A 17,884-nucleotide genomic window follows, 5' to 3' on the forward strand; every position below is an offset into this window, starting at 1 on the left:
CATCCGACCAGTCTGGTTCCAGTTACTAGAGAGAATGCTGCGGCCACTTCCAGACACGCTCGCAACAACAGCGTTGGTCTGTCTGGGCGAGGACCTGGTACCGAGGCTGGTGGAACTCATCTTTGACGTGATATAGTATCGATCTCTTGGCTCTGTTAAGAACAACATCGGTGTAGTACGTAGATCGCTCTTAAATGCCGAGGTCGCATGCCAGCTCGTCAAGACCATTTGCGACGTTGGCAGTCGAGGTTATCTGGTACTGCGGCATGTGACGATAGAGTATTTAAAGGTTGGCAGGCTCACATTAAACTGGAAACACATCACATTGACTGTAAGGGAAGCTTTAGACGATTATAAAGATTTAAAAATTATCTATTTTTGACCCTACTAGTGTTAAATAAATTTCTCAGTTGAAAACAAAGTCATGAGTGCTGGGAGGCTCCCGCGTATATAGACTTCGGAATGCGGCAAAATACAGACGACGAACCGCCTTTTGGATGAAACTGCTCTTAGGTTTGAACAGATGGCCTATGGCAGAGAATCGAGACGGTACGCATGGTGTTTCCTGATCAAAAGACATTCATAGAACAAGCAAAGAACAGCCCTCATAAAAGCACCAGTGAGCACCTAAACACACTCAACCGGAACTAGAGGCGCAAATGTTCCTATTATACATCACACCGCCAACATATCACAACTGGCCAAGCTATCGTCTTTAAAGACAATGCCTGCAGCAAGACTTTGGACTTGAGATTAGTAAAGTGCACCAGGAAATAAGGTATCGCGCGGCTTGGGTCACGACGAATCACTAAACCTTTGCTCGATAACAGTGGCGGCGACAACGGTACATTATTTAGACCACCTTCCTGATAAAATACTAGCGATTTGGGTCCTCTCTCGACTCCGACCGTGTATCTGGTCATTAGTACAAGCCGTCTCATCGCCATGCGAAATTGGTGGCTTCATCAGTCAGGCCAATGAAGCATTCAATGAGCCCTCACCGCCACCGCCCGCCTGTATCAATCACATCGTCCAAGAAACTCCCATCTGACCGAACGCAATTCCTGTGGAGCGTATGACCAAGTGCTTGTTGATAACGACGCTCCAAAGAGCAGCGCAAAACCTGACCGAACTTGTTACACAGCACTTGTTCGAGTAACGAGGCTCGATAATAACGAGGGCGCACCAGAAACAGGCCGCCAATAAGGAGAGTAAGAACAGTTCTTGGTGGGCCTCAGACGTGTCGGACATGGCAGAAGTGAATCTCCAGCAGCGTAGAGACTTGCTTCCAGTGTCCCCGCAACGAGAGCAATGCAAGTACAGCTCCAGGATAAGCTGTCAGCTCATTTTCGTAATGCAGCAAATCAAGTAGCATCTGTAGCAGAGGTTTATTTCTCGAAGCGACGGGCAGTAACAGGGGTATGTATACTTGCTTATGCCCCGAGGGTTGTCTGTGTGGCTTTTTCGAACAAAACTTCCTCCCTCTGTCAATTTCTCTTACTGTGTCTGTTGTCCCCAATGATGTTCGGAAGACGTCTTCATCATGAAAGGGCGACGACCTTTGAGCAAAGCACCTTCACCAACGTGGACGAAGAGAACATCATTAGACTTGTTGAGACAAACAAAATTCATTGAAAACGCCTAGGAAACATACCCGCGCCGCTTCTATCAAAGAGTAACATCCCCCGACCGACCGATCAACGGCGAAGTCGCCCATTACATCGCGTTTCTACCTACATCCATATTTCCAATGATAATCCCACACGAAAACAATACAACCTTCCCACTGAACCACTATCATCTCGAGTTTCAACACAGATGATGCCGTCGGCCCTGCATCCCAGCATTATCCTTCCAAAAGTTTAGTCCACGTCCATTTCCATATGGCCCCCCTCCGCCTCCAGCTGCCCGTTGGCGGAATCACCATCATTAGCGATGGTCGTACCGTGGGCTGCGCTATATAGCGCGTTGAACCGCGCGGCACCCCATCCCGGGATAGCATGAGGTCCAAGTGAGAGGAGCTCGACCATACATCGAGTACCCCCCTTGCGGCCCCCTGATCCGTCATACGCGTCTAGCTCCTGCTCAAAAGAGCCAATCTGTTCCCTCCAGATGACTCAGACGCTCCTGCAAGACCTTCCGCTTGTATTCAACCTCGCGGAGCTTCGTCCGACTAGTTAAATATGCATCACGATACTCCCGGGCATGATACCTAAGATGGTCTGGCTCAAGAGCGGCTTGGACCTTCTCGTGCCTGAATTGGTCTGCATGAAGCCCTTCAAGCGCCCCGCGGGCCTCCTCACGATACTTCTCCAGCCAGTGTACCTCTACTAGTTGTTCGACTCATTTGGTATATTGAGACATCATTCCAGCGAACCATGGAAGAGGGGGGCTGATTGACGGTTCGGACACCTCCTCGCCGATTCCGTCGCCTGCAGATGCCTCGATTCCGCGCACAGCATTACGGGCCGGAGCAACAAGGATCTCGTCTGAGATATTCGGGGGAGGGGCCGGCGAAGGGGGCGCTTCGGGTTTGGGTCGCTGGCTTCCAGCAGATCGCCTTCGCTTCGGATCCTATAGGGTCAGTCAGTCTCTCACACTTGGCGATATATGGCGCTTGAAAGGACATACCGGTTGGCTTGAATCAGCTCTCTCTATAGACGGGCGAGGTGTCTTGGAGTGGCGGCTGGAACGCCGCAGTTCCGTGCCGTTGATAGTGGCCATCTGCTTGTCTATTGTTGAACGTGACCGCGATGAGGGTGAGGAAGAATATACAGATAGTGATGAAGATGTTTAGGTGCAGATGGTAGTGATGACGTTGTTGAAGAATTGAAAGGGCTTCAAAATGAGCAATACGTCGATAAAGTCAACATCACACCGCCAACGCAGTTACACAAACAGCGATGCAAGATTACTATGACGGCATTACGACTTGGTCGTTTCAAGGCTATATTGCTTGGCGACTGAATTGATGCTTCTCTCCCAATAACATGAGCTCCGTGAAGAGGCAGAATAGCTAATGTTGGCATAGGTCACTGGTCACTTCGCAAGCAATTCAAGCCGTTATGCCATCTCTCAAGGCAAAGCGGTTCAAGAACACGATCGGCCATTGCCTTCGTCGCCATTACCTCTCTAACTCGGGCCTCAGCTACAGTATAGCGGCCTCCGAATCTGCACGCAGATTTCTTTTTCTGTTTGTACCAGACGCCGTGTCACGCCAAAACTTTTCATCTCCAAAATACGTACCTCAACCCCTCACTGCAGCAGGGTTAAAGAGAAGAAGATTCCAGGACTAACTCTCCCTAAAGACCATATATACAATAGACGTGTTGTATATCGTTTTAGAGCTCAAATTCTGGGGATTTCGATAAAAGGCCTCGATTGAGAGCGAGGCGATAGTGGGAAGCGAGAGATGAGTTTTGGCTTTACGACCTGATTCTCTACTTGGGTATGGTATCTGCCCCTGTTTGAGGTTGAGCGATGGATTGATGCGCTAAGCCGATACTGTTTTCTTTTTCTGGTCCAGCCGTCTTGTGTTCGCGGTGGGGCTGCAGAGATCCGGGTCATCTGAGTATCTAGGCCTTGATTTCTTTCTGGTAGTGTTTGGATTGATGCCGATCTGGAATTACGTGTGATGCAGTCTCTGATTCGCTCGATCTTACTATGACGCGGAAGCACAGTGATGCGTTGGAGTTGGTAAGTTCTGGAGGGTCAGCGAGCCTTTGGAGCCGGAGAATCCTGCGATGGCAGTTGCCGTGGATCACCTCGATTCAATGGCCACTTAGAGATATAGTCATCTCTTTGGTGGCAAATCATGGCAAGTTTAAGTGCTATATACTATACTTGGCGAAATGTAACAGCACAAAGTCAAACGAGAATTCATTATGGGACATATGGGACAGTAACTCAAGTGCGTTAAATTCCATGTATGTTTTTAATCCAATACTTCTATCTACTTCTATCTAGTCCGCAAGAATAGTCTGTGATTCAATCTAACCTTTTCTAGTATTTTCCCAACCATAAAGCCCACATTCCATCCCATGAGCGTGCGCGATGCCAGCATCAGCTATCAATCAACTTCACTTCTTCTTACTGAGAACGAAGGACGCGATCAGTGCCGGCGACACAGCCAGCACCAACACCTTGCTCTCTCTTGATCACATCGCTCTCCTTGATTTGAGATAGAAACCAGAGGTAAATGGCAGCGCGAGCGGCCCTCTGCTGTCTCGTCATCTCCAGGTCCTTGCTGGTCGCTTCGTTGCTTTCAGTGTCAGCCTCGACACGTGAGTTGCGCATTTTGTCGTCGGCAGGAGGAGTCTCGCCGGGAAGAAGATCCTCGACCCGACCGCCATCCTGCGAGTTCAGTTTCAAAATGCTGCGCAGCATCGCACGTAGGGCGGGGTCGACGTTGGGATCCTGCTGGAACCGATCCATGACCCAGTTGAATTCCATGCCCAAATAGCCGATGTCCATCCACCAACGGACGGTAGCAATGTCTTGGCCCGGAACGTCGATTGCAGGCCGCTCCGCTAGTATCCTCCTCAGTCGCTTGAGAATCTCTTCTGCTTGGGCCCAGTAGTCATCCGCGGTTTTGGCCTGGCTCAATGGATCGGGTTGGCCACCGGCGTCGGGGGCAGAGTATTTGACGGAAGACATGGTGTGTCAACCAGAGCGATGGGATGATTCGCAGCTTTTTGTGCTTGATGGTGCGGCTTTCTACTCTCCGTTAGTATATCGTGTGTCGCATTGCGTGATGTACATACTACCAATGGTGAATAGCGTTGATGCTCGGTAGACAACGTGGGACTTGGCCGCTTGGTCAGGGACTTGCAATGGCCACGAGGCTACTCTGTAGAGAGAAGGAAAAAGCTGGAAAGAGAGAGAATTTCGCCAGGTAACAGAGATTGGTGCCAGTATCAATTCCTGCCATGAGCAGTGGGCGAGACTGTGTCGTACAGCATGACGCTTAGGCTTGCATCGGCCAATCAATACATGAGCTTGCTTCTCCGCCACAAAAACACCATCACCTGAATAATTCCGCAGCAGGTTCATACTCAAAATTGAGGAATAGAATGATGGCGTTGATAAAAGCAGTAACGATTTGTTGTTGTTGTACTTGTGAATGTCGTTGACTGATTCACTCCGTATGCCGCGTCGGGGATAACGGCTGCGGAGCTGGATGGAGCCACCAAAGATGGGACCTGAGATCAGATCTAGATCCCGGCACCGGGAATCGCGAAAGGTACAGCGGCATCATCATTGGTCACAGTCCCTACCATCCAAACCAAGCAAGGCGTGGTGATGATGAGTCTAGATTGACACTTTTTCGGCAAGAGAAAACAGCCCAACGCCAAATAAAATGGCCGAGGCTGCCTTTTATTCGTGGTTTATCTCTTACCTACCGAAATTGAGTTGCTATATCGCTGTTTTTAATCCCAAACTCCTGCATTTCGCCCGCCCGATGTAGCAACACTTTGATGCAACAGCCAAAAACTCAAATCGCACGTATTGGCCGGCACCCACGTGCTCAAAGTAACCTCAGCGGTTGAGCAGAATAAGTACAACCGCTGAAACAGATAACGGCCGAGCCACAACTAGAAATTGGCTACGCGGGGAGCCATTCTGATCAGACGACCACTATCACCGGTGCCTCACTGTACTGGGCCATGACACCAATTTAAAAGTATTCCCGATAATGTAATTTCTAAAATACAAGCTTGAGTCTCATGATGCTCTAAAGCTCCCATTGGTACTGCCTTCATCAGCAGTCAATCGACACTGCGGCAAGCCGCGTAAGATCAATTCACCAGCACCTTGGCTGTCTTTAGAATGACATTAATTTTGACTAAAGCCAGTCTGCTGCTCGTTGGCGTGCACAGCGGCAAAAGCCGAAATGAATGCGCTCGCTGGTGATGGTAGCACCTCGTATTTCTAGTCGAGTCGAGTTGTGCACTAAACAATGCCAATCAAAATCAGGCATGACTGGACCCACCTCATGAGCCAGGCCAAAGGGAGAAAGAATGTCATCAAGCGGAACCAGGTTAAACTCAACACTAGGCCAAAAACGCTGAAAATGTCATCACACGAATTACACAATATCATGCTGATTAATCTCATGTGTAAAGTATATTTGAAAAATAGCATCAACCTACATGGCTGTGCGGCATTCGGTACGTTTCTGTCCTCCATGGACAACTATCATTGCCCATATGCTGACCAACCGTTAATTTAAAGACTTCCTGTATCCTGGCTGAATTCCAGGTATATATGGGAGATCGGTATCCTAAAATGTCAGCCGAAGTTGTATTCTATCTTTTTTCATTCAGTTATCGACATCAAACATCTCAATGAAGTCGCAAACCATCATCTCGATTTGCGCCACGCTCTTTGGCATCGTACGGGCTGGGCCAATTGACTCATGCGAAATCGCTCCGGCGACTCCTTCAGTCAAACTTTCTTCTGGTACCGTCATGGGATCTTTGGTCGACGATATTGAGTATTTTCGCGGCATACCCTATGCCAAACCACCAATTGGTCCTCTCCGGCTGAGGCCGCCAAAGCCAATTAAAAGTTTTGGCATTATTCAGGCCACCGGTACTGGCCCTTCTTGTCCTCAATTCACAGTCTCAGAGTCTTCTCCAGTGTTCAACCATGTCGCGGGGTTATCAGACGTCATGGAAGCGATTGCTTTCTCTGGAGCATTAGGAAACGAAACCGAAGACTGCCTGACCGTCTCGGTCATGCGACCACGGAACATTAAGACCCATGAGAAGCTCCCTGTACTTTTGTGGATGCATGGCGGAGGCTTCCAGATGGGGAGTGCGCAGCCTTATAATGCCTCCGTGTTGATCCCCAAGGCGGTATCTCAGGGCAAGCCGTTCATCTTGGTGGGAGTCAACTACCGCCTTGGAGGCTTTGGCTTCCTAGGAGGAAAGGAGGTACTTGCCGATGGTGTGGCTAACCTGGGCCTGCTTGACCAGAGATTGGCGTTGGAATGGGTTGCGGACAATATTGCAGCCTTTAACGGTGACCCAGACGCAGTCACGATTTGGGGCGAGAGCGCAGGCGCCATGAGTGTCTTCAGCCAAATGGCTCTTTACGACGGCAACAACAAGTACAAGGGCCGGCCGTTATTCAGGGGAGCTATCATGAACAGCGGCAGTCTGACCCCAGCGGAGCCAGTTGACGGTGTCAAGGCGCAGGAGCTCTTTGATATCGTGGTCCGGGAAGCGGGTTGCGGTGCAGTCCCAGACAAGGAGAAACTAGACTGTCTTCGTGGACTTGATTACGAAACGTTTCTTAATGCCACAACCAAGGTTCCTAGCTATCTGGGATATCACGGGATCGCACTCAGCTATTACCCTCGACCTGACGGTCGTATCATTACCGCCAGCGCAGAGATATTGGCCCGGAAGAAGAAATATGCAGCTGTACCAATGATTATTGGCAATCAGGAGAACGAGGTTTGTGACCATCAAGTCGCATATACGTGCTTAATAAGCTAACACTCCCGCAGGGCACGATGTTTAGTATTTTCTCTTACAATCTCACCACCAAAGCCAACACGATCTCTTATCTGAACGACATCTTTTTCCGCAGCGCTACGAGGAAACAAGTCTCCGGCCTCGTTGACAAGTATCCCCGCTGCAGTGCCTGTGACACACTAAACGCCACGATCAGCGACACGTACCCAGAGTTTAGACGATTGGCCGCGATACTCGGAGACTATCAATTCATCCTCATGAGCCGAATCTTCCTGGACTATGCCCCTGAGTCTGTACCTGCGTGGTCGTATATCGCCTCTTATGCACAGGACACGCCTATTTTGGGGACATGGCACACAGCGGACCTACCAAGGATGTTCTACAAGACGGATGAGGCCAGCAGCGGCATCCAGGATCGATATATCGCTTTTGTGAATTCTCTTGATCCCAATGATGGTTTAGCCGACGCTGCTGATGACGCCTTTACACGATGGCCATCATGGCATGACAGCAGGCAGTTGATCGACTTCAGGGCCAATTCGACAGGACTGCTAGACGGCGATTTCCGAAGCAACAGTTTCAATTATATTCGCAAAAACCTGGAGTCTTTCCGTGTTTAATAGTAAGTTAAGGCGGTTTTTAGATGTCGATAGAGTTTAGGGCCCATTAGACACAACCGATAGAGGGTGTTTTCCGAAGCAGTGGTAATTATATTCGCGACGGCGTGGGGGCGTTTGAGAAATTTACCATGATATTAACCCCTACTTCCCTACATATAAGCCTGCCCTTATCATGTACTTATTATCTTAACTAACTAGAAGTACTATCCCTCTGACCGGCATAGCCCTTTTCCAATAGCACTTCTCAGGGGTTGGGCCAATTAAAATGCAGCAAACTCGAGGTCCTTCACTTTTCCGCCTTTTGGACCTAACTTCGCACTTAGCGTGCTTAAAGGGTTAAAGTGAATGTGATAAGCAGCAACAAAATGTGTTAATTGATTGCTTTTTGTTGTCTCTTATGCGGAGTATTCCATCCCGCAGAGTTACTTAAAGCATATAGCTAAATTACTAACACAGTTATTTCCTGAGGCCGTGAAGATCATGCCTACCCTGAGACACTTTGTTTAGCGCCTACATCACGCGTCATCAGATCTGGCTCAAGGAAGGGTGCGCAGCAGATTTTTAGCATATGTTAAGCGGCTGCTCTTATTCTTAATTTATAAAAAAATAGGCTACAGAAATCTTTGGCGGTTTCTGTAATCTAAAGTGTAGAAGTTAAAAGAATTCTGCTTTCTATCATATGCCATTAATGAAGAGCCGCTTCTCAATTGGCTGCTGTTTCTTTTTAGGCAGTTTCTCTCGAACGTCTGGCTCGTACGCTCCAAAGTCGAGCTGAGCCTTGAGCTGCCACTCTTTGGGAATATTCTAGACCTCGGCAGCTCGCTCATCAGGCAGAGGATTGTAGTGCTGGAGGTTGGCACCAAAACCTCCAGCCTCCAGTGCTGCAGATTGCCAACTGATGCATCCCACTCATATGCTCAGACCAGAGGGGAAATCGGTCGGCATAAATAGCGAACTTAACCTGAAGCTCGCTAATAACCTTTGGATCCTTGTAGAATAAAACCTATTTCGCGTTAGCCTTTTAAGTATAAGCATCAACTTTCTGTACTAGTAGCTTACACAACCCAGTCTTTGGCCAGGAATCAGCGGGAACGATGGCCTTAAGGCCCTCGAGGCCGACATTCCAGAACTTGTAGTGGTCCTCCTTCAGCAGAACCACAAGCCGAGTCGATTGAGAATTGAAAGACGAAGGAATATCTTCTATAGCCTGATGAATAATTTCTTCAATCATGTCATCCGAAATTAGGGACGATCGGTTCAGCTGGTAAATTCTGCGCCGGTTATGAACTGCCTCGAGGTAGCTGAGTTTGTCCGCCATGATGCATAGATATAAGTGTTTAGTGCTTTAGATCTATAAATAAACGCTAAATATAACATCACAAGCTGTTAGGTTGTTAGGACGAGGCAAAGATTATGGACAGGGGGGTCGTTAGACCCTACGTTGTTTCGGACTCCGCGGAGTTTTATATCCCGTGATACATGTAATTATGGACTCTTCACTTTGAGAGAGGCCTCTAATTGGCTTTGTTTGCTCCCTTTGTATCTAGTGGCCGAGTAGAAGACTACAAGTGTTGTGATTTGCAGAGTGCAGTCACAGCCGGCCCTATATCGAACCTGGTTCCGGGGAAGAGCCAGAGGTGGCGTTAACCGGGGCCGTAGCTGTCAAATCCCCAGTAAGCTCTAGAAGAAAGGTCATCCGGGCACTGGAAAGATGGAAGCTTCTTGGCATAATTCTCTGGGCTAATAGGGCCTCTTTCCATCCATAGCCCTGACGAGAACGCAAGGAAGAAAACCGTTGGTTGGATGATGAGCCAAGGTGTGGTTTGCCAGAACCAGCGCATTTTTGTTCCGGAAGAGGGTGTTCCCCGAACTCGTAGGGCGCAGTGGCGGACGACCTGGGCACCTTCGCTCTATCCCGGTAGCGTTCTTATGAAGCATTATATCTAAGGGTTTGCCCCTCAACTAAACACAGCATCAAACAACCCTAAATACAAACGCAATGCGTACTTTGTAATAGCAATAGCAGACCCTGCTCCACCTCTTCGTTTTACAGAGGACGCCTTGGTAATATTGGTAGGCCACAGACTTCTCTTGTACTTTTTTCTCAAGGCAGCATTTTCGAGTATTAAGCGCTGATACAGAGGTGTGAGATTACTACTGTGCCTAATAAGAAAGATTTGAATTTCTTATTATTCGCATAGTTACCTATGCAAATAGAGATATATTATGTTAGCAACGTGTATGTGTAAACGTGTGAGGATATCAAGTGCCAAAAGGGGCATGGTATGTATGGATTTAGTATGTCATAAATCTTCTATCTGATCTATAATCCAAAGCTAATCCAACTAGCTTAAAAAGGCAGCTTACAACAGCTAATAACACACGATCTATCACATACACATGTATTTCTAATATAATATAGTTCTATTTACACTGTTACTTACTTATATAAATAGACGGTCAAGGTTAAATACTGCTGTAAATATAAAGAAATGATTACCACCACTTGATTAGCCGCGCTTAGCAAGTACCTTTTTCCTTCATCTCTCTATCTAAGGTACCGCTTAGTTGCTCAGGCCGGGAGTATCTGCAATACGCGTCAAGAACTTTTGAGCCCGGATTGTACCATCCTTAAGACCCTTTAAGCCATCAGAAAGACCCTCTAGACCGTTCTTTCCAACCACACAAGGGTGGGGGGTGAACCAGCCCTCGTGGAGACCACGGGCAAATGCAGCACCCCAAACCACTCCGATCATCTTATCATTCTCACTAGTTTCATGGACCTGACCGACCATGGAGAAGACAATATCGACGCTCGGATCAGAACCTGGAGCCTCAGTCTTGAGAAAGATGTTGGTTACCTTGGGCCTGATACCAGAAGCATCCGGCGGACCAGCGATAGCCTTAGTCACCAAGGCAATTGTGTTATCCTCAGAAACAGTGTCATATGCCTTCCAGCAGCGACCATCAGGGGCGCCGCCCGTCTTCACAGCCTCCTGGATCGCCCTTATAAGCTCGTCATCTGATTTGTACAAAGTATAGTCAACCAGCTGATCACCCTTATTCTCATCGAGGAAAGACTTGATAAAGCTGCTCCTCTGGCTACCAACCGCGATAATAGGGTGAATATTAGCAGCTGCAGCAATCTTGATAGCAAAGGCACCGGTGGCGGTTGATGCACCATAGATGATTAAAGGGCGCTTGATATTATTCTTCTCTGCGTTCTTGGCAATCGGCGACCACGGCTCAGGCAACTCGAGTTCCTGAAACAAAGCGCAAGCAGAGGTATAGGCCGCTAGGGGAATCGTAGCGGCGTCCTCGTAGGATAGCGAATCTGGGATATGAAAGGTGGTGTAATATGGTGCAATAGCATATTCAGCAAAAGCCCCATTAGAAGTCGCCATCTTATGAAAAGCAGCTACGCGATCGCCTGGATGGAATCCAACGACATTTTCGCCCACGGCTTCGATAAGACCCGCAACGTCGTCTCCACTGTTCATTTCGCGGTGGAGGATCCCGGCGAGCTTCCAGTCCTTGGGGTTCGAGCCTTTTATCTACGTTAGGCCGGGATCCCTTCCCATACTTCCTTGAGAGCTTGAGACTTACCTGCGATAATCACCTTAACCAGCACCTCGTCGGGGCCGGGCTTGGGAACTTCGATATCGACAATCTCGACCGAGATGTCCATCTTGACAATGGCTGACTTCATGTTGATGGAATCCTTGGGTGGGTTGCGGTGGTCAAAAAAATTGATGATCTGTTGTTAATGCGGTTGGGGGGGGGGGGGGAGGACTAAATGGTGTTAAAGTATTGTAGTGTGGCAGTCAATGTTGTGCTGCTTGCTTGGTATTTATAACGTGGGTAGGAGCTGCTGGTGGCTTCTGTGAAGTTTTTTAAGCTAACTATTAAAGTGTCTGAAGTTGAAAATCACAACACTAATATGATTAGTTAGCCTTCGGCTAGACATAGCGACCAGTCGAACTCGGAGCGGAGTTCATACATTGAATCAAGCAAGAGGCAAGCGGATTTTCATGCTGTGGCAGGTGGGTCGATTGCAAAGCACCTCTCTCCATACTGTGAGTAGTGTTCATAAGCCTAGGATATAAAATTAATCAAACACCTTCTATGTATACCATTTGTGCTACTGATCGCATATTTCTATCAGCCTGCTTTGCAGTCTGGATTAATTTGCGGCCCACCTGTATGACAAACCTATCTGTGAGTGGTTTGTTCTTTCCGACTTCAAGTTGCAATCTTCCAGTACCGTTCTTGTACCTTACATACAGAGCACAACGCCCCCCAGTTAGTCTAGCTGAGATATCCAGTTTCGACTGGGCCAACATACGAAAACGTTGGCCCGCTATGGCTGTATGGGAGATCAGAGAGAAGAGACATTCTGAGACCCGCTAAGGCACTGCAGGCTTGTTGTGTGTCCACTTGCGGAGTTCTAACGGGCCGAGATCCCAACTCCGACAGCAAAACTTGAGCCTAGCACAATCATAGTTAAAATATTCCGACGAGGTGGACTCAACCCGCCCTGCCGCCTTAAAAGAAGTGGGACCCCAGAGAAAAGGTAGAGCATCTAAGTGGGTCTGGATTTGCGATATACTGCTGGATGCCCACGCAAGACTAGAGTTTTGACTTCCCCTCCTCTTTGTAACGGTCGCACCTAACCACTACGCCACAGGGCAAAAGATTGGGCTATAACTGCCATTGTAGCAATTATAGTGGTGCTTACAGCTGCTTTCGGTTCTTTCGGGAGTGGATGTGCCAATTTGGTTTCAATGATTGAGGAAGAATGTGCTCCATGCGTTGTAATGGCAGCCTCCCAGGAGGGACAATTCATAATGAAAACCGGGGTCTTATTAGCACTGCATGATAAGCCCTTGTGCTTCATGTATCTGTCAATAAAAACTCGTTTGTCAAGTACGTTTGCGTTTGCATCAACAGCGGCTGTACTGTCTCATTTGCGCTATGTCACATATACTTACTGACATGAGTTCGGTATCGGTAGTGGCAGCGAGGCTGAGTCGTCGAGGAGAGGGTGCTGATGGCTACGAGGTCAATTGCTGCGGGTCATCAGGGATAAACAATGATTAGAGACTGCAGGTATAAGCTTTTAAAGATAGCTCATATCCGTACTGACTATCGACGTAATAAGAATGGCATATTAGAGCAGCAACTCGGCATTGCATTTACCCTCGTTATTCCAGGTCCCTCAATCGTGGCCTTGACTATAACATTATGCTAAAAACACTATGCGTTTCTTTCATATTAAGAAAGCAACCAAGTATTACATGGTCGGTTTCAGCATGAGCTGAAATCGTATTGCTGCATACTTGGGCACTACACACGTCAGTGCTGATGATTGGACGGACCTTCAGTTAATGTATAGAGTTGTGTTGAGCCTGCCTGATCCTGCGTGATACAATTTAATAGCCTTTGGCTTGGAAAGGCCTGTTTCCTGTTCTAACCCTTCCGTACCTGAGGTGGCAAGGATACCGAAGTTGCGATAGTGCCGAGTGAAACAGCGTGCCCATTGCGCCCTCACTAGCATATAGGTACTATGAAGGTATCGCAGAATAGCCCGCTGATCATTAAACTTCTTGCAAAGGTTTATCCATGCTATATTAGGTTTCTCCTCGGTCTCGGCAAAAACCACAAGTCTCTATATCATAAGGACCCCTCGGTACGTATGTGGGATATCATTGGTAGGTGACACATGAATGAGCTATTTGTCTTGAGTGTTCTGCCCAGTCTGTGGCTGTGTTCCAGGACAGTCTGCATCGCTGCTTCTGGGGCATTGAACTGGATATTGTAACAGTAAGTCATACATGAATCATCCTTCCTGCATTGTTTGACAACAGGCGTTCGGACTCCGGGACATAGGGATGCGCCCAAAAGATTTCCAGGGCATTCAGCATACGCCGATATTCTTGCAATGAGGACACCGCAAGCCTGGTCTCAAAATCGTGTCTGATGACTTGGACATGTTCAGTACCAGAAACGCAAAAACCGAAAATGAAAACAGGCCAGCAGCCAAGGTAACACCGATACCATTCTGGCTCAAGACTCGCTTAACAAAGCAATGCAATGGCTTGCTGAATTATGCTCGGGGCCTCCTGGCTAAGGAAGATGTCCGAGGTGCCATCTTGCTTAGAAAGGAAAGGGTTGATGGGAATGAGTGTGGCAACGAGAATACAAAGCCGATAGGCGTGAGCAAGCGAAGGCTGGGCACTGTAGAAGTCGAGTTTCGTATTGAATGGGGAGCCATTCGTAGGCTCGTTCTCGGAAGCCGCTTTGTAAAAGTTGAGCTCAGTTTCCAAACCCGCTAGAGTCTTTTCACTTTGACAGCCTGGTTCGCGGGCGTACTGCACCATGCAAAGAATCATCTTGTAAAAAGACGTCGGGAATCAAAGTACGAGGCTTGAATAAGTCCCGGCATCGTTCGCATGCTTCAGCAGTCGCTCGGCCATAGACCAGAACTCTGTGTCGACTAGGAAGCCGCGATTCGCGTTTGCATGCCACATTGCGACACGGAAGATGTGAAATAAGGTGCTGTCGACAACATACAGATCCAATAATGTTGTCGGTCGGTCGTCGAGGTTGTTAGGCGCGTTGTAGTTGATTCTACACTTGAGCATGTGAATAACGGCTCCCAGGTGAAATAATGTCGAGACTTGATCTGGTGACAAAACCTATTTTGGTTTGGAGAAGGGTTATCTTCTTTTCAACTTTTGCTTGAGAGGAATGCAAGTCGAGGACAGGTGGTATTGCTTACTCCATACACGATAAGACACATAACTGCCATGACAAGTCCGTCACCAATTTGCACTCCCTTCTGATGAACTCGACGCACTGATTTTTTGACTTCTTTCACGGCTCGATGATAGAACTCGAGGGCCGCTGGGAGCGACAGGGTGTTGCTAGACTGGTGCAGATGCGCAGCACTGCATGCCAGAATAGAATACTTGAGATCGTCATTTTCTAGCATGGATTTTCTGAGAGCTTCTGGGCAGCTCCGGCTCGGGGTATCCTGCATCCAAGTGAGCATTATGAGTGGCAGGAACTCGGTGAAGAAATAGCCGTGCAGTATCAGCTCCCCTTTTCTTACATGCAAGGCACTGCATGTCCCTATCCGAGTTTGAGGTTCTGTTAATGTCACGGCGACATTGTCGTCCTGATCTTGGGCCATCCAACGGATTTGAAGCACACAGTTTGATTACTAAGTGCCGTTATTTCCTGGGGAGCCAGCTCATGGGCTCGCGATACCAGTGAATATATAATTCCGCCGGTACCGCGAAATTGACTAAGTACAGTGTCTAAGATCTAAGTTGCAAGCGATTTCTCATTTTTCAAACTGTTTTCGCCTGATGAGCCTGTTTGGATGGCACTGGTGTCCAGGTGCATCAATCCGATACAAGACATCATGCTCCCTCTCACTAGTCACTTCTTTTTGCTTCTTCGGGTACACTTGCCATAATCCCTATTAATAAGTGGGATATTTCTCGCATCTCTTTAACCTAGACTCTATGGTGGAATTTAACTCCATACTGCGATTTTACCTCTTGGAAAGCAGGCAACCCCATCAAAAACTGGAATCCCGCACATACAGATTACTCCTTGTAATTTCCGAAATTGGCTAGTGCGCGCAGCAAGTGTACAGGCTGCTGTCTCCTAGATGGCTATCGCTGGGCAATATTCTGCTACTGATATCATGGTTGAGGCTAAGTCCGATCGAAAAAGACATCGAATTACCGTCCAGTGCGTTTTGCAACTCTACTACTGTATCAAATCAGTATGCGCATTGTGATTATGCTACAATAGAATATCCTTAGGCGCGAAACTTGTGTTTAGTAGTCATTTTCGCGGCACCCGTTGAATTTTAAATCCGCGAGCTTCGCGAACCTATGGACTCCCTGTTTGCTGAGGCTTGTTAAGATCATGCGTGACTTGCAACAGGAGGCTGAGGCTTAGTAAGTAGAACGTCCGCTAGGTGTGACTTTGCCACTAGATCATCAAGAACAAGCCAATCATTAGCATTGCCACTCAGGGGCGACTATGTCACGTAGCTTATCTCGTTTTGCATAGCCATGCGCTAGTCCGGCGGGGCAGGTAGGGTGATTCGACCAGTCATTAGCATTTCCGACTCCAGGTGGGAAAACATGGGGAAATACATATTACGCATTCTTGATGAGGAATTGAGCATCAATTTCCTTACAAAGGGAACCGAGGGGAAGGTTCTGAAAGCAACTTCGGAATGAAAGTTGGATGTAGTAATTCGAGCGACATTGTAGTCTAGATGTGAGATGTGGCCGATTCGTAATCTATGACGCCCAAAGTCGGGCATGTATGTCAATCTGCGCTAGAAACTACATCGAAATCGCGTAAAGTCGGTGTCTTTCCCACTGCCTAGACACTTGCACGATAGATGCGTTTCTCACAACCACGATAACAGTCTAGCGATTCAATCTCTTCATGAGTGCGCCAAGATGGAAATTCGTGAGCAAGACCAGTACGATACCCTCAATGGCTGGAGAGTTGTCGATGCCGCTGCAATCCGCAATTTGTGTACCCAGGCACCATCTACTCTTTGGGACGTTTATCTTCCTCACGGGTGTCAGTTCATTTGCCATCTGGCCATTTACCTCTAGTCTGGTTGTTCTTTACAGCTTTATCATCCTAAGCGGTATCGGCTGCGGCTTCTTCTTCAGCCTCGTTTCACCAATTCTAGGTCAAGTGTTTAGACCACAGAACTTAGTTAGGAATGGCTCTGGCACTATCTATTGGAATTTGGATATAGCAGTCTTTCCATAGATGCCCCGAGCGCCTTATCTGAGCCGAATGTTTAACATCTTTCAGGGGGGAAAAGGCATCCAACGACAGCAAAATGCCGTCGGATGGCGTATGAGCACTTATTCCCATGACATTTAGGCATGCCAGTGGCCCGGACAGAGGGATGTACTGGTTCCTGGAATCGTCTACGTAATGTAATCGAGGATGTCACATCGCCTGAGGACGGAAAGCACGCCGACATCGCTGTTAGTAACCGATTCATCCGCTTGTGGCCAAGATAAGCGCTGGTTTCTCTTAACAATGCCTGAAGGCGGGGTGTCTCTTACGATATACTACTGCCGAGCTGTCGACACTGCAGTGGGGGGGGGGGGTTCAAAAAGTATTCGCATACCCCCTTTATGGGGCACCGTAGTACTGCTTTTACACAGCCTCAAATGGTATCTTACAAAACATCTATGAGATAATACGAACCGCGTTAATGCTATAATGCTATAAACAGTCGGTATAAATTACCAATTCTGTTCGGATAGATATTGATAGATCAAGGTTCTAATCTTAAAGCAGCTATAGTACAATACCTTGATTCCGACTAGCCCAGACCCTCCTGTGCAGCGGGAATACGAATCCTTTTTGCCCCCCACTGTACTCCGTACCAACTGGGGAGTGATATCAGCCACAAAAGCGCAAACGTTGCTTATTGGCTTCTGGCTAGAACTAAAAAAGGCACTCAGCCATAAGCCGCAATTGGTAATGGTTGGTCGAAATAAGAACACCCCTGTCCCTGGTTTAGACAGGGCTCTTTCATGTTGAACCATCAACCACCTAAACCTAGTACGAAGTATATAATTATCCTCGGGCATGTGCCATGAAGACGTCCTTGTCACGACTACAGCCACCACTTAACTGTGATCGATATACCAGCACTTACTCTTATCTCTTTGAATCTTGTCTCTTCGAGCGCAGACTAAAACGAAATCCTTTATC

The 17,884-nt window shown here is 47.9% G+C and overlaps 5 protein-coding genes across 5 annotated transcripts; 1 reads left to right on the forward strand and 4 right to left on the reverse strand.

The window, feature by feature from the left end:
* Positions 1-4,089: 4,089 nt before the first annotated feature.
* FOBCDRAFT_282758 (uncharacterized protein) lies at positions 4,090-4,656 on the reverse strand (the record flags this gene model as incomplete). Its single annotated transcript, XM_054707947.1, has 1 exon — positions 4,090-4,656. One exon carries the CDS (start codon positions 4,654-4,656, stop codon positions 4,090-4,092), a length of 567 nt encoding a protein of 188 aa, XP_054563922.1.
* Positions 4,657-6,347: 1,691 nt separating this feature from the next.
* On the forward strand, positions 6,348-8,104 carry FOBCDRAFT_282759 (Alpha/Beta hydrolase protein; the record flags this gene model as incomplete). Its single annotated transcript, XM_054707948.1, has 2 exons — positions 6,348-7,463; positions 7,517-8,104. 2 exons carry the CDS (start codon positions 6,348-6,350, stop codon positions 8,102-8,104), a joined length of 1,704 nt encoding a protein of 567 aa, XP_054563923.1.
* Positions 8,105-8,930: 826 nt separating this feature from the next.
* FOBCDRAFT_149209 (Nitroreductase-like protein) lies at positions 8,931-9,422 on the reverse strand (the record flags this gene model as incomplete). The annotated part of the gene is made up of 2 exons (XM_059608308.1): positions 8,931-9,107; positions 9,144-9,422. 2 exons carry the CDS (start codon positions 9,420-9,422, stop codon positions 8,931-8,933), a joined length of 456 nt encoding a protein of 151 aa, XP_059466473.1.
* Positions 9,423-10,668: 1,246 nt separating this feature from the next.
* FOBCDRAFT_209779 (chaperonin 10-like protein) lies at positions 10,669-11,813 on the reverse strand (the record flags this gene model as incomplete). The annotated part of the gene is made up of 2 exons (XM_054707950.1): positions 10,669-11,651; positions 11,711-11,813. 2 exons carry the CDS (start codon positions 11,811-11,813, stop codon positions 10,669-10,671), a joined length of 1,086 nt encoding a protein of 361 aa, XP_054563925.1.
* Positions 11,814-13,835: 2,022 nt separating this feature from the next.
* FOBCDRAFT_246307 (uncharacterized protein) lies at positions 13,836-15,098 on the reverse strand (the record flags this gene model as incomplete). The annotated part of the gene is made up of 5 exons (XM_059610753.1): positions 13,836-13,868; positions 13,939-14,180; positions 14,307-14,475; positions 14,527-14,802; positions 14,886-15,098. 5 exons carry the CDS (start codon positions 15,096-15,098, stop codon positions 13,836-13,838), a joined length of 933 nt encoding a protein of 310 aa, XP_059466474.1.
* Between the last annotated feature and the right edge of the window lie 2,786 nt (positions 15,099-17,884).

This window comes from Fusarium oxysporum, chromosome XII (genome assembly GCF_013085055.1).
Source record: "Fusarium oxysporum Fo47 chromosome XII, complete sequence".
NCBI lineage: Eukaryota > Fungi > Ascomycota > Sordariomycetes > Hypocreales > Nectriaceae > Fusarium > Fusarium oxysporum.